Source organism: Falco rusticolus, chromosome 3 (genome assembly GCF_015220075.1).
Source record: "Falco rusticolus isolate bFalRus1 chromosome 3, bFalRus1.pri, whole genome shotgun sequence".
NCBI lineage: Eukaryota > Metazoa > Chordata > Aves > Falconiformes > Falconidae > Falco > Falco rusticolus.
The window spans coordinates 107,944,405-107,960,324 of NC_051189.1; the positions used below are offsets into that span (position 1 = coordinate 107,944,405).

At 47.1% G+C, this 15,920-nt stretch overlaps 1 protein-coding gene across 1 annotated transcript; it reads right to left on the reverse strand.

Annotated features, from left to right (window-relative positions):
- Positions 1 to 3,279: 3,279 nt before the first annotated feature.
- SCNN1D (sodium channel epithelial 1 subunit delta) lies at positions 3,280 to 13,991 on the reverse strand. The gene is made up of 12 exons (XM_037380777.1): positions 13,670 to 13,991; positions 12,575 to 12,827; positions 10,935 to 11,128; positions 9,391 to 9,494; positions 8,848 to 9,011; positions 8,159 to 8,257; positions 7,422 to 7,539; positions 6,813 to 6,891; positions 6,116 to 6,173; positions 5,298 to 5,353; positions 4,879 to 4,954; positions 3,280 to 4,636 (listed from the first exon to the last, which is right to left on the reverse strand). Exons 1-12 carry the CDS (start codon positions 13,984 to 13,986, stop codon positions 4,223 to 4,225), a joined length of 1,932 nt encoding a protein of 643 aa, XP_037236674.1. The 5' UTR covers positions 13,987 to 13,991; the 3' UTR covers positions 3,280 to 4,222.
- Positions 13,992 to 15,920: the final 1,929 nt, after the last annotated feature.

A 15,920-nucleotide genomic window follows, 5' to 3' on the forward strand; every position in this document is an offset into this window, starting at 1 on the left:
GGGATCAAAGAGGAGGAGGAGGAGGAGGAGCAGCTCTTAGCTGGTGTCTAGACTGGAGCTCAGCCCAGTCAGCACCCACTTCCCTGGTGCTGCCAGGTGTGCTTAGCAATTAACAGCAAACTCGTCCTAAATAAACCTTGGGGAGATGAGTCTGTGTTGTCCTCGTAGGAAAGCCACCTGATTTCTATAGAGTGCAGAAAGGTGGGTTTTTTTCTTCTTCTTCTTCTCCTCCCAGAAAGGGAGTACGTTTTATTTAGGGAAGGTGGGGGGGCATCGGCGGTGGGGAGCTGGTGGAAATGCTGGGAAGCCGGGGTGATGCACGCAGGGGGTGACAGCGTGGGCACAGCGGGGGCTGGGAGGGGACAGCAGTTGAGCGGCTGCGAGGCAGAAGTCCAGGTGGATGCGTTGGTACGCACAGGACGGTGCTGCCGGGGGCGGTGGGAACAGGCAGAGTCCCACCAGTGGGAGGAGGGGCTCGAGTGACTGGAGTCAGAAGGTACCAGGTAGGTCAAGCTGGGTTTGCGGTGGGCACAAACCTCCGAGATTTCCTGAGCATCGCCGTGCCCAAAACCAGCAGCCGCGGGTGGAAGCCTGCCTGCCGGTGAGCCTGGCGTTACCAGCCCTTGCCACCTGCCCGTGGGCAATGCTGAGGGCCGTTAGTCCAAAGAGCTTTGGGGCTGGCTGCTCTTCGTATGGACATTTCCTCGTTCTTTCTGATTCTAGAGCTTTACAAGCCAGCAAAGCACTTTAGTATGAGAAGGTTTAAAATATGAAATTCATTTGGCACAGGTTTATGGCTTGAAAAGAAGCAGCTAAAGGAACTTTCCCCCCCAAGAGACGCAGGATTCTCACTCCCTTGGTAGCCCTTCTGTCTGATCTGATTAAGACACATTCTGATTTCATTAATGCAATGAAACACATGAGCGGTGTGGCAACGTAAGAGACATCTCAGCCCTTCAGACAAGGTGTTTCTCCTCAGAGAGAAGCCCTCAAACACCTCCCTGACCAGACAACAGAATGCAGCTTCCACAAGCCCCCCCAGACACTGGCAGCCGGGGGAGATGCTGCCAGGCGAGCACAGTGCGGTGGGACTCGGGGGGGCTGGACCCCCTGCCCCGGCCAGGCAGAGCCCAGGTGATGGGCTTGGGGGGCTGCTGGCAGCCTCCTGCTGAGGCCCACAGAGCAGCTTGCTGAGCAGCTGTAGGGAATTATAGGGGAATGAAGGCAGGTTAATTAACATTGATAATATACAGCTGTGGGCTGGCTTCAGGGGCGGTGGGTTGGCTGACGTGGATAAGGTGCCGCTGTGGCTGGTTCCTGCTAAGTAGTTAAATAGCTCTGAGGGGCATGGAGGAGGACCTCTGGATGGAGAGAGGCCTGGAGGAAGCAGCGGGAGGAGAGTGAGAGCCAGCCCTGGGTGGAGGAGAGACAAGGAGAAGGATGCAGCAGAGGCAAGAAGCAGGGTGGACTGGCCTGAAGAGGATGAAGAAACAGCACGAGCGGTAGATGAACTTGGGGGGGATCGGTGGCTGTGCTAGGGCAAGGTGTGCTAACTAGTTATTGAAGTTAACCTGGGATGTGATGGTAAAAGCCTTGTTGCAGCTTGATAGTTCTGAGAGTGCTGTGATAGTGGAGCTTGTGGCAGGGAAGGGGCTCGACCCACCCTGCTGCTTTCTTTAAATTTCTGTGAGAGCCATAGCAGCTTTCCATCGGGGGAGAATAGCCTGGCAGCTAGAGTAGGGAGCTGGGGCTCTGAATTTATACACCTTCACGTACCTTATACCTTTCTACAGATTGCTGTGTGATTCTGAGTATAATAATGACTCCCATTTGTACCTCGGTTTTTGCTCCACGCTGGAAGCGCATGGCTCTGATATAAGGAGCTCCCGTCAGGACAGATGTGTCAGTGATGATCTCAGGCACTGAAGTGTGACCCTAGTGCAAAATTTGTGTGGCTGATTTCTCAACTATAGCAGGCTACGGGAATGTTCTGTAATAAAGAGGTAGCTCCTAAGCTGAAAATTAGTCCACACCCTCAGAGAAGACTGCTCTAAGCTACCTTTGAATTGGGTGCCTATTACTCATGCTGCCACTAGCTTAGAAATCATTATTTTATTCTACTAAAGGTGGCACAAGCAGGTGCGAAGCAGTTTTTCTCAACACCCCATAGCAAACCCCACGCAATTTTTTCTCTTCCAGCCCTACCCCTCTGTACCACAGCCATTCCTGCCCACTCGCACACCGTGCTGCCAAGGCATCTCCCTCCTGGCTTGCAACACCCCTCGCTCTTCTGGGTCTGCACGTGTACAAACTGAAGCACACACCCCTGCTAACAGATCCCTGTCCTGGATTGCCACATCCCTCTTGTTCCAAACCTGACCACGGAACAAGATGCTGCTGCTTGATCCCACACCCCTCCGTTCCCAAACCTGGCTCCTCCTGGCGATTCCATTACATGATACAGAATTCTGCAGTGATTTTTATTTATTTTTTTTTTTTTTGTGCAGCAGGACCAGTATAAAGATTCCTTCTGCTATTTCTTTTCAGCTAACCTTTAGCTTTCCCATTTAGGCCCAGTGGTAACAGATTTGGGAATTCTGAGAGGGGCTTTTTTTGAGAGCAAAGTGTATGTGTATGCACACAGATGTGTGTATCCATGCCTGCATGGCGCCTGCCGGAGTTTTGCACTCCCAGGGTGTGCCCAGATGCTCTGCTTAGACTCTGAATTCCTTCTCTCTCTTTCTTGTCCTTAGTGCTTTTTTTTCTTCACATTATCCTTTCTCAACAGGGTCCCTTGGACTGCATTATTGCATAAAATCACTGTTGCCAGTCAGCAAAGAAGCTGTATTTCCCAGGGCAGAAGACCCAGAGAAAAGGCTGAATCACGCACTGAAGGAGCCCACATGCTCCCATTCCTTGTAACCTGGCCAGTGCGTTAAATGCTTTAATGCACAGTTCATTCGGGTTTGGTCTATATCTCTGCAAGTTCTCCTTGTGAATAAAAAATAAATAAAAAAAAAATCATCTGGCAAATCAAACAAAAGTAAGACTTTCAAAAGCATCTTGATGCTCGGCTTCCAATGATGTCAGCAGCAAACTGAAGGCTACGAGGATCCCACCTCCATGCCTGGAATCAAAACTCATTTTGTGATTTGGCTTTGTGCATTTACACTTCTGTAAGTGAGTCTGGGTGTTTTGAAAAAGTCTTTTCCAGAGCCAACACCTAGAAATAAGAAGTGGGCAGTAACAAACTCAAATACTGGTTGAAAGCAAAAAAAAAAAAAGGCAAACTAAACCCCCAGTCACAGCCTGTATTCAGAGCATTTTATTATTTAAAAAAGTTACAAAACAAAGCTCATTGATTTATTATTAACTCTTGTCTTCTACAGAAAGTCGTAAACAAGATTATAATAGAGTAAAATGCTCCTGTGCAAGCATCATAATCAAAAATAAATGTGCTATTTTATGTACACATAAGTTACCGTCAAATATTAACATTAAAACATCTCTGTTTATAAATGGACTGCAACAAAAACGCAGCACTGTTTTAATCTAAATAAATCAGATGCTTCACCTGTGACATAAAAAAAAGTTATCAACCCCACTTCTTCTCTTCTAAGATTGTAAGTCTCATTTGAAATAATCCGGGTTAAGTCGAAAAGCATCTCAGCAGCATCATTCTGTGCGTTGTCCTCAATGTGCAACAGTCGTAGGTCAAGGACAGAGAGGGGCCTCGGGAGCAAAGCTGTCATCAGAGCCACCTCCTGTCGTCACCTGCTCTGTCACCCTCGGGACACCACTGACTGATAGCAGCACCCGCTCCTGAGCCTCCACTGGGAACTTCTCCGCTGACAGCCGGGCTGGCTCTGCTCTTGAGTACGTCTGTGAAATGTAGATGGGCCTGCCTTAAGGCACAGGCTGATTTCCTCACCGGGGTTTAAAAGTGAAAAGCTAGGAATGAGGACGGTCCGGGGAGCAGAAGCGCACTTCTCCCCTCCCCAGAGCCTCGTCAGGAACACAAGAGCATCACACGGTGCCTGAAGCCAGGACAGACGGATGGTTTAATAATCAACTGGGATGAGCTGGGGGAGGCTTGCCAAGCTCAGGGGTGTAGGTGCTCGCAGATCCTGGATCCAGAATGTTTCTGTCCACAACCTTTCTGACAGCACCTGAGCATTAGGGGAGTTTCAAGTCTCCCACTCCTCCGTGCACACCATCAGCCTCAGCTACTGCGTTCCCCTTCCACAGAGCTGTCCCTCGTGCACCCATATCCATTAAGCACCACATCTGGGCGCACCTCTGGCATTTCCACCTTGCTGGGGAGTGGGGCAAGATGCAGGTCAGTGCTGGTGTCCATGGCAATAGTGACTCCAGAAGGGTGATCATGAGCAGAATCGTCAGCTTTTCCAGCTTCTTCTTGCACAACTCGGTAGTTTTCCAGAGTCAAGCTCATGCTGGGGATGGTAGGAGTGCGAGCTACTTTCAATGTCTTCTTTGACCTCAGCCTTTGGTAGCAGAAGAGGAGAGACAAGACCAGCGTATCTATAAGCAGCTCAAACATTTCAACCACAGACAACACTGAGGATCCAAACCACAGACTCCATTGGCTTCCCATGCTGGACAGAAGCAGATTCTCCTGTGGAAAGAATCAAAGGGTTGCGTTGCAGAGCTCTGGGAACATCAAATGGTGGCATATTGCCAGCAGGTCAGTTAGCTGCTGGCCATTGGGGGAGCAATTTGTTGTGACTGTGTTAAAATGTGACGTTTTCAAGATCCTTTTTGAAAAATCATCCCACCCCGGGGGCTGTAAATAAGGCTCCAACGATACACAGCACACCCTAACTGAGCCGTGTTGTGAGCTGGTGCAGGGCAGCTTACTGAGAGTAGAGGCGACTCGTTCACAGACTGGTAGTTCAGCTGCTGGTAGAAGATGGTCACCTTGGCAATGTCCTTCCTGCGTTGGAGAAAGGGAGCAGTTAGCAACGGAGGGACTTCCACGTGTCATTCCCCTGGTGGAAGGGCCGGCTGGCATTCCCATCTGGATTTTACATGCTGATTGCCAGGACACAGATTTCCCCACTCACTCAAACTTTCTTCCTGAGGGTGTTTAACGCGAGCTTGGGAAAAGGTTACCGAAGTGACTGGCTTGCAGCGCGGTGAGGAAAGATGGGACATGGATCAGGTGACCCTGCACATTGCTCTCTTGTCCTCCCTTCCCAGTCTAACGTCTACAAATTCTGCAAGGATGAAGAGTTAATCCATAGTTTTAAGAGGAGCACCCTCCCGCAGGGACTGACCTGTTGCTGGTGGAGTTATACCCTTTCTGATGCCTCAGAGCCTGGCGGACCCAGTCCTGCAGCAGAGTATATCTATACGTTAGTGGCAATCATGTCTCCCCAGTTTTTAGACGTTTAATATTTTGTAAATGTGGCATTCATAAGCAATAAAATTACTACCGCAAATAATAAAAAAGGATGTAATTGACTGGATTATGACACACCGTGAGAGCTATCAAGTGGTAACTACATTTGCCAGACTAACAGGGAAACACCGATATTTTCGGTGTGTACAGTATTCTGGCGCTTAAATTCTGCCTTTAATGGCAACCCCACCAAATAATTTCCTCTTTTAAAATGTATCGGTTGTAGTTACAGCTACATTGTCGCCTCTTTCACGGGAATGAATTCCCCGGTCGCACAGGCTGAATGCCCGTTTACCGTCAGACCGTGTGAAACGGCAAGAGGTCACGCGCTGCCTCAGTTCCCACCGCAGCCCTGCAGCCCCTCAAACCGTGATGAGCGGGTTGTTAGACCGCAGCACCCGCTGGAAGAAGTCATTCACACCGTTTTGTAGGTGGGAACTAAGGCAGTGAGGTGAATTGCTGAAGGTCAGACGGACGTTTGGATCAGAACTGGAGTTAGAGGTACCTCTCTAGCATCTTAGTCCGGCATCTCAACTACAGGGTCATTCCCTTGGGCTCAGGTTTTGGACCAGGTTGCTTTATTTGCTGCTTCCATTGCTGCTGCCTGAGTTTTCACCCTTAACTTCAATGTCCCAACAGCCCCAGTAAACACAGTTATCCCATCTGAGCACAGCAGCTGTCTGTATGGACTACCTGAGACTTGGCTGATGGCCATTTAGCTGTCCCGGCAGACACCTTGTACAGCGATTCCCTGATAAGATAAAAACGGAGGTAACGATCACTATGACTTTTGTTACTTCAAAGTGAGTAGAAGAAGGAGTTTAATAATACTAACGACTTGCCCAGAGCAGAAGCTCTGGCGGCAGCTCCTGAGAACCTTGGAAAAAGCTTTGTAAGTCAGCTTAGAAAATAAACCCAGCGGTTGCCTGAAAATTCTTCAGGTCAGGAGGAAAACTAAAATGGTTTCAAAACGCTGACAACTTTTCTTTGATGCATTCAACCCCCAAATATTAGATATTTTGCTTTAAAATCATGTCTTTCCATTTTGAAATCGACCTACAACAATAAAGGTGAATGGAGAAAAGTAATATAGATTGAAAAATGACACAGTTTGGTTTGGGCTTAATAAAATATTTCGGTGTGACTAAAATAATTTTCCCTCTCTGCTGTCATGCACACACAGATTTTTTCTTTAACTTATCTAATGCTGTCCTGTTTTCATTTTCTCAGTATTGAGGTTCAAACACCAAACTGAAACCTCTGGTTCAGCAAATGCCGAGATCCAGTTGGCCAGCCGCTCCATACATTTTCCATGAAGTTCCCTACATTTCCACGGGTGGAATTTTCCTCTGCAAGCTGGTGTTTATTGTGCTCTCCTTCTGTGACCTACCGGCAAGGCTTGGGGCACTGGTCAAAACAATTCAGGTGGTGATTTCTGAGCCTGTTGTACAGCTGGTAGAAGCAGTGACCTGGTGAAAGAAAGGGGAGGAAGGCGCTCAGACATCTCCTCAGGGAATGGAAGGCTACCAGATGGAAGGCTACCAAACCCTCTGCCCTCACGTGGCCTTCCTGAGCACACAGAACCCTTCCAGAGAGACCCAGCTTTGCCTCAGTGTCACTTTAGGATGGTTCCGGGTAGTGCAGGTGCCTTCCCTGGAAGGATCTGCTGAGGACAGGACATCCAGAAAACCCAGAGAAGTTCTTCAAAGCTTTGTTTTACACCAGCACAGCCACCAAGATCAGTAACATGAAAGAGCTCAACGCTGTATTAACGCCCTTTGTAATGGGATGCTTGATAGCATCAAGATGTTTTCTTGATACCCATGCAAACGCCCAGAGAGGTGGCTGCCCTCTGGCTGGATTCAGTGATGTGAGGAAATAGTCTAAGCAGAAAACAGGCACCAAGTAGCAGGGCAGTGACCTGAGTCCCGTCAGCAGCAAGTATTGTAGGACGGTGTCCCCTTCCGACCGGGACAAGCCAGCAGCCGTTTGCCCTTACCCCATGCAGGCTGCTTATTGTAGTCACAGTACTCAGCGCCGGGAGGCAGCGGGTAGTAGTAATAGCCACAGCCACATTTTTGAACCATTATGTGCTGAAAGCAGGAATGCAAACAAGCCTGGAAAATAAAGAAAGCATAAAAGATTGGATAAGCTGGAAAATCTCAAGTGCCTAAATTTCCAGTCTGCAGCACGCAGCTCCTAGGGGACACCGTACGGATTCTGTTGCTGCAAAAAGATGCCAGCCATGACTCGAGCATGATGATGGAAAAGGCTTTCACTTTTCATCCCTTTACCTCTGAAAATAGTGTTGAACACAGCGAGACAGAATTTTCCCCAGCTCCCTTTATCATTACGCCTGGGAACATCTCAGTTAAACAGCCCAAACATCTAGAGCCAGGAGCAACTACTGACACAAATAAAAACTTGAAGGCCCAAGAACGTACTAGGAGAACAGATTGGCTCCTCCACCGTCTCACTGCCTGATGGCTCTTGTGTTACCAGAAGGGAAGAGCCCCAGTGTCTGGGACTGAGGAACCCCCACTCTGTCTTACAAGACACATTTCAAGTTGTGACACCCCATTTGTCAGCTGCTTTTCAGAGGGGCGTGAATCTCTCTGTTCTCTCCAGCAATGAACTTGCTGATTTGTAAAAGCTCTCTGGAGAGTAAGGTGTGACTCACTAGCTATTTATCCACTCTGAAGAAGCTGGGGCCTCAGTCAGCCACTCTGACAGTACCTGCAGGGTGTAGGAGTTGTTGTACAGGAGTTTAACATTCACATCATTGCCATTAGTCGTGCATTTCCCATAATTGCCACCCAGGCGATTCACCTCATCCTGTGGACACAGAAAAGAGGCCTGAGTGATTAGGAGCTGTAATTGGACCTAGCCATCACCATAAAAACTGATCAGGATGGAGCATCATATAAAGGACAGGAAGTGTAGTAATACATGAGCTATATCTTGCTAATAAAACATATACATATGCATATAAAACATATGAACAGGGCAAAGGCAGGAGGGTGCAGGTGGTCAGTCGCTATGGTTCAGCTGACAAGCTGTAACTCATCGTGTCGAAATAACTAAATCACTTCCAAGTATTTGTTCTCATTCTAATATACACACGCAGCGCCCTGCGTAGAGCTGTAAGAACGAGATGTCAGAGGTGTAAGAGGCTCAGTGTAAAACAAACCAGTCCCCAAAGTATTAAGGACCTAAAGGCCACTTGCACATTTGGAATAATTTTGTTTTACCCGTGGGAACCTGAGCACAGTGAAGAGAGAAAAGGGGCTTGCATAAATACACACACGCAGCCAAGAAGCGAACATAAGCGTCGCACAAGTCTGTCATATGAGTCAGTGTTCAGCTCCTCGCAGCTTTCCGCGGCCAGAAAGAAAAGAAACAACGCTCTTGGGCAAGCGGCTAACCTGCTGAATGCCTATGGTAGTTGCAATGCCTGGTCTGATGTCAAAGCCTTCATGCTCGAGGAATGGCGTCTGGTTGTGGTTGTGTATCATCACTTTCACCCCCGCTACTGTAGACAGGAGTGGGATGTGATCCTTCTGCTCTGCTCTCAGGATAAGGGAAAGGCCTGCAAACCACAGAAAAGGGAAGCCTAGAACAACTCGTTTTGAGCCAAAGTAGGAATACTGCTACATCTGGAATTCTCAGGACTGAACAAGAGCCATTCTTTCTCCTTAGAGACCTGGTGAGTGGTCAGGTAGCGACTGCCCGAGGCTGTTCCAAAACTGTAATAACACTCTGCTTGAAAACTAAAATAATATTCTGCTTGATATCAGTGAGGATAATAGCTGATATGGCTATTATATACACATGGTTATATATAATTTATGCCACCAGACTAGAAGAGAGGGCTAATGTCAGCAAGTCACGTACAGAAGACATATTTAATCCATAGCCAAACGATATTAACTGTAGCTCTTCCTCCCACCTTTTGCCAAATAACGTACCGTAAGGAATTCCTGGTTTTGTAGCTGTCCAAAAAGAGTCCGTTCCCTTGCTGTTAAAAGTATAGCAGCTTCCAAAGACTGGGTGGTGAAAGTGAACATAGTCACTGAAATCAAAAGAGATTTTGATGGGGTTTAATTCTGAGTGTAGCAATCCTTCTACTCCTATGTAGGATGTGATTTGTGTGTGTGTGTGTGTAGGTACAGGAGTGTCTATGGGAAAGAGTTGTTAATTCACTGGAGACAAGGAAAAAAATCAGGTGCCCAGGGGTTCATTGCTCACCTAAGGTTACAGCCAGAGCAGCAAACACAGGAGACAAATTCAGAGCTCTGACCTGTTTTCCTTCCACCCAGTAGACTAAATTTTCCCCTGCTTGTTCCAACAACCAGGCAGGTTGAAGTTCTGTGCTCTAATCAGTAGGAGAAACACCATTTCCGTGCTCTAATCAATAGAAGAAACAGATCCTCTCTTTCCTTGTTTTCTTAAAATTACACCACTTATGATCATGCTGACCTTTCCTGGCCAAGTCAGCCTCCACATTCCGCCAGTTCACAGAAGAATTGGGTAAACATATGCACAAAAGTGACGATGCTCACCACCAAGTGCACAGATGGAGACACATTACATGAGAGCATCAGAAACACTAAGTGCAGAAGAATGTGCCTCCAGCAAAGCTAAACCAGGCCATTAACTCATAAAATGATCTACAAAAAACTTTGTGGACCCCTCTCCTCTTTGCTGAAAGTGCTCAGAAAACCACTTCCATCTGCCTTCTGCTTATTCTGTGTCATCGATGAGTGCACTGCTCTTGGTACAAGTCATCAGCTGACAGCAAGCAGGCCAGCAAACGGCTCGCGTGCCCGAGGCACAGCGTTGTCTTGGGTGGTGCGTGTCAGCTGCAAGAGCTTCCAGCAGCAGAGACCGTAAGCATGCAGGAACACGGTGTCACACCTTAGCCTCCGGTGCATGCAGCAGGCTCCCTTCCTTGCCTCTAGGGACAAACGGATGCAAAAGGCCACCTGACCCTTTTGGTATTCACCGCGTTCTTCGGGCGGAATAGTTGAGAACAATCCTTGTGCTCAGGGGCCAAGTGCTACATCTGAGTCATGAGAGCCTTCTTCCACTTCCCTCCTGCTTTTCATAGTTACAGCAAAAAGAGATCCCACTTTCATCTGTTGGATAGCTGAGGATTCCTGCTCCTTTCCTCCCATGCAGCTCAACATTCACCATTTACCACTCAATGCATCTTTGTACCACTAAAGGTTTAATTCCTGCTGAATTTCTCTTGGGTTTCTTTGCCACCCTAAGACACTCACGCACAGCCAGAGAAGCCAGCCGTGGGAGAACACGAATTTCCAGGTTCCTAGCCCCGTGCTCCGATCATGAAAGGCTGTTCTTCCTTTCAGTCAGATGTCCAACAAGGGCCAGGCGGTGCAGTACGCCACGAGGTTCAGCGCCTGCACTGCTGAAGGCGTGGGGTCAGCTCAGTCCCCCCCACCCTTCAGTTCTGCTGAAATCTCAATGAACACCTCAAAAAATACCATACCTGGGTCTGCAGGGCTCCCCGTCATACTGGCAGGAGTAGACCATATCTTCAATGTGCTCCTCATGATCAGAAATGTTGATTATAACTGGTAGCTGGGACATGATGTTCATGTAGTGAAATCTGTACCATTCAAGAATTGCATCCATCCCGGAGGAATACGTCTTGTAGAAGCAATTCCCACCTGTGGCGTCGCACTGGAAGAAAAGAAGAGATGGAGCCATTCAGCACGGGACAACAGGGGTTGGGGGTAAAGGCAATACTGGATACAGGGGCAAGGGGAACCTCTATTTTTCCAGAAAGCAAAGGTTTTGATCATTGTATTTATCAAAGAGTCACTGAATGGGAGGGACCTCTGGAGAGCATCTTGTTACATGCTAAGCACATTCTCTCCTTGAAGCTGAATATAGGGGTGCTGCTTCACCTGGAGGGGATAAGTGCAGGGGAAAAGAGGCAGGAGGAGAGAGCAGACGGGCAAACTCAAGTAACTTGGGAGAAGGAAGGACAGGGCTGGTGGGAATTCTCTACAACCCATGAATCATGAACCACGTCCTAAGACACAGACACTTTCTTTGTCCTTTCTCAGGCCTTAGACAGATGAACACCCCCAGATTCTGGTGGCAGTGTGCCTGGTGAAGGACTTCAGGATAGGGCAAGATGATTATAATCAGGCAAAAATTGCTGGCCTTTCTAGCCACATTGATCTCTCTCTCATAGCTTCTGCTCTTACCTACACTAACCCTGTTTTTGATATGAAGAACCTGAAGCATTTCCATTCTTCTCCAAAGTCACAGATACGTATTTGTTGTATTCATCCTCTGGATTTGTTATTGCATTTTTTTTTTACCTGCAGCATTTCTAGTGCCCCCAGTACCGCAGCTGTTAAGACACCGAGGGAACCCTCCCTTGTTGTTTCTCTGTCCGTTCTAGGCTCACCTGCGAAGCCTCGATGTTTTGTGTATTTTTGGAAAGGGGTACAATGATTTCCATAGCCTGCTGCTACCACCCCCTACCGAATTTGTCCCTGCCAGAAGGTCTTTACAAGCGGGTGGGCTGTGTAAGATCATTGATGTTGCTGCTGTTTCACATCCCAAGAATCCTAGCAATCAGCACAGACTGTTAGAGGCAGGGGTGGACTCTCCAAGCTGTCATTACACAGCACTGAAATATTTTTTTTCACTCTTTTTTTCTTCTTTGAGGGCACCTAGTGAGATGTCAGGGCTCTGAGTGCCCTGTTATGCCTTAACGGCCCTGAGCAGCCTCACCTGGGCTCTGCCCATGGGCTCAGGAGCTCATTTAAGCCCAGCCCAGGGCTAGCAGCCCCTCTTTGTGCTGGGGGGTAGAGCTGCTGCATCCCAGCCAGGCTCCTGCGGTGCTCCTGCCTCACCGTGGACCCCGTTGATCCAGTGGGCTAGCTGATCCTCAACCTGCCTCATCACCGTGGACTTGTCTGATGAGATGGACTTCTTGTTGGACCCAGCCACCATCCGTGAGCTTTCCCTGCTTGCTTGCTTGGGTACCATGGGATGGGTTCCCACTCTGCCCTGCCGGCAGGCTCCTTTGCCCCATCCCTGGGGGAGCAGCCGGCCCTCGCCGCTCCTGTCTGTAGCCAGGTTAAAATCCCAAAGAGGACATGCACTTACCAGCCTGAAGCCCACGCTGGAATGTTTCTTCCCTGCCCTGTTATTGTGGTCAGGCATTCTCAAGAGTGAGAAGTTTTGGCTCAGCTTGAAGCTAGATCTGCTGAGATTGCCTATGCTTGACAGGTCTTTCACGTGGATGTTTTTCTCGTTCACGTGGAATAAGCTGGCTGATACGTTGATGCCGTACAAAAAAGCAATCGATTCCTCTGCCATGTGATCCAATTGAACCAAATGTTCACTAACCAGTTCAAACCTGCAAGGAAAAGAAATATTAGTTATTTGTGAAAACCTATTTTCTATTAGACCAAAGCACTTCATTTTATGTACCGTGACAGCACCTATGGAAAGGCTGCTCTCCTGGTCTCTGCGGACCTTGATGTCTGTGTGAGAAAAGCCAGCAGTCACAGTGCCTATGCTTAGCATACCTAACCTCAATAAATTTATTTGTTAGGAGCTCCAAAGGTGAATTTCCAGTTGCTGGATTCTCCACTGAAAACCTCAGAACCTGTAGCTGTGCACAAACTAGCCTTTCTGTCAGCCAGTTAAATAATTATTCAAAGGAAATTACATAATTCCTTTAGTATGTAATTTGAAACATCTCAATAATTTGTTGCTACCGTGTGAGCCTTGTTTGACAAGCAGAGCCACACAGACTTCCACAGACAGTATATTGTTTCCTTAAAGCCATTCTGTGATAAGAGAAACCAAGCAGAATAAGCTCTAACATGCATGGTTCCAGAAATCCGTAGTCCGGTTAGGAATAAAACCACAAAGTACCCATGTTTTTCAGGGAAAGGCTGTTTTTATCGGAGCATAAAATCAGTTAGCAGCTTGCACCAAGTCACAAGGTAGAGCTCCCTCTATCCTGACTCAGTGTGTGAAATAAATTGTACATGCTGTTGCACAATTCCCAACAAGATTTTTATCTTAAAACCAGTTTGGAAGTAACAATAGTCCCTTTCCACCTCTGTGAGGCACAGAGACCTCCCTCTACCTTCAGCCTTCCCAGGGCTGCAGCCATAAGGATGCTGATGCTCCCTGAACCCTCGTGGACCGTAAAGATACGGCTGCAGCCAAGGGGAGAGTGCAGGTTACCTGTATGGGTCCAGATTGCAGATGGTAATTGCTGGAAACATCTTGGGCTCGGAATGCATTGACATGGTCAGGACAACAGGGTAGGCCCAGTACTGGCTGAACATCAGTGCAAATTGCCAGTACAACATGCCGAAGCTGGCAAGTAAAAGCAGAGTCCAAAAAGCTGTTTTCATCCTATTGCTGCCCGAGCACACGAGGCGGATAGTGCCGTGGATCGTTGTGTTCTTACAGAAGAATTCAAACATATCCTTGAAGGAATCGTAAAACTCGATCAAGCCTTCTTTCTTCTCCTCTTCTCTTGCCGCTTCCGGCTCCATCCTTTAAGTCTGTTTCTGTTCAATAAAAAATTAAATCTTATTAGCATGTTAGAAAGACCACAGCCAACCGATGGGCTCTTTCAAACAGGGCACCGATGAGTTTGTTATGAGCAAAACTGAAAATAACTGTGAGGTGAGACTCATCCGTCTTTCCAGAGTTTGGACACAGGGAAGCAACCAAGAGGTCAAACATCCCGCGCAGCGCTGCCCCAGTAACTCGGGGCGTGCTGCCGCACTTCCACTATGACTTCCCCGTTAGCACGGGTATGCAAAGGTGAAGTGACTAATGCACCAGCTGCCGAGCAGTTTGCAGCCAAAGGGGTGTGTAGTGTTCTTTCGAAGAACACCAAGGACCAGCATTTAATTCTGAAACGTTGTCGTCGGGCATTAATACAGGTCTGTAACTAATTTTTTGTTACGAGTATATTGCTTGTGAAACGTGCTGGGCTCGAGGCACGAAACACGTGCCTCAGAACTAGCCATATGGCTTCATCCTTACGCCAAGGAATCAGGATAAATCTGACTTTCAAGGGACATATTAGGATTTGGTTTTAATTTTTGCTGTGTGATCTCCCGTTCTGCAGAACGGAGGTAAAACAGGATTCATTTCTGTCATCCCTGAAACAGAGCCTCTTCCAAGATGAAATGCAGTAGGTGTTGCACGGTTCAGATGAGCAGAATCGGGCGTTCAGGAAAGAAAGTGGGGAAAACCACCACCTCGGCTGAAACCACAGAGGAGATTACCCAAAATAGGATGTGGGTGAAGCATTGCAGATACTACTTCAAATAAAATGCTCTTGGATTGCTTCCAAAGACCACAGAAATATTGATTACTGCTATTAACAGAAATTTTACCACCTGTCTCCTACATAAATACCTTCTTCCAGGTTTTTACCATTTTGCAGACACAAAAATGAAGCATAGAAACTGAAAACCGCCCAAGAAGAGTGGCACAACTGGAAACCAAAATTCATCTCTCCCTTGTCACAGTAAGTAAAACACCTGCTATGCTATTCTAGATAATTTCAGACTTTATACTGATGAGACCATGAATTTATCATTTATGCTTATACGTTTTAGCCAGCACAGGCTGAGGACATCTTCCTAGGTTTAGTAGCAGCTGGGGACATTGGACTAATGTTGACATACTTCCACTTACTGAACGTGACATCAAGTCCTGTAATCTGTGAGTTTCCAACATTGCAGCACTCTGAATCACCCTACCTATTATGCTGTTAAGAGAAGTTTACCGAGTGCAACACTTAGGTCCAACCTTAACTCCAAATAAAAACCTTATAAATACAGCAACAGGGTTTGAAGCCGAGACAGGGAGCACAGAAATAACTAAAGAGTTGTTGTGAGTGGGCTATGGGATCACAAAATGAAAGCTCAGGCTCTCTACTGAGTTATGAGCCTTGAAGTGTTTGGTGGTGGCTCAGCTGGAGGTGCTGGGGAGGTTCCTGCAGCTCAGCTGATACACACCAGAGCCCTGACCTGCAATGCCTTCATCCTCAGCTAGATCTCATTTTAAAACATGGCTTTATTTCAAAGGGCATAAGAATATTGTTTAACAATAATACAAATTTTTATATATTATACTATGTATTTTTATATTAATATATTATTAAATATATTAAATATATATTCTATATTATTAAAAAAAACCTCAAAGGCATATGTACCTCTTTTAAACTTTTATATTTAAACATGACAAATGGTTTTTCAAATTTCTTAGCTACAGCTGCCATTGAACAAGTACAGGAAGCCCAAGCCAAGTGAACTATTCAATAAAGGGCATGAACAATTAAAAGAAAACCTGTGTGATAAAAAAATTGAAGCGGGAAAGAAGCGATTCCACTTTTGCTACAAGGAAACACTGTTTTCCCGCAGTGCATATACAGTTAAGCTGTTGCTCCCACACCGACTGCACAGAG

What these genes read in the sequence shown, in the direction of transcription:
- SCNN1D (XM_037380777.1), bottom strand. Translation starts at nt 13,986, where the DNA reads ATGGAGCCGGAAGCGGCAAGAGAAGAGGAGAAGAAAGAAGGCTTGATC. An exon ending in CAATAAGCAGCCTGCATGGG is followed by an intron (nt 6,892 to 7,421) that starts GTAAGGGCAAAC and finishes TTCTTTCACCAG; the next exon opens with GTCACTGCTTCTACCAGCTG. An exon ending in ACGAGTCGCCTCTACTCTCA is followed by an intron (nt 4,637 to 4,878) that starts GTAAGCTGCCCT and finishes TTCTTTCCACAG; the next exon opens with GAGAATCTGCTTCTGTCCAG.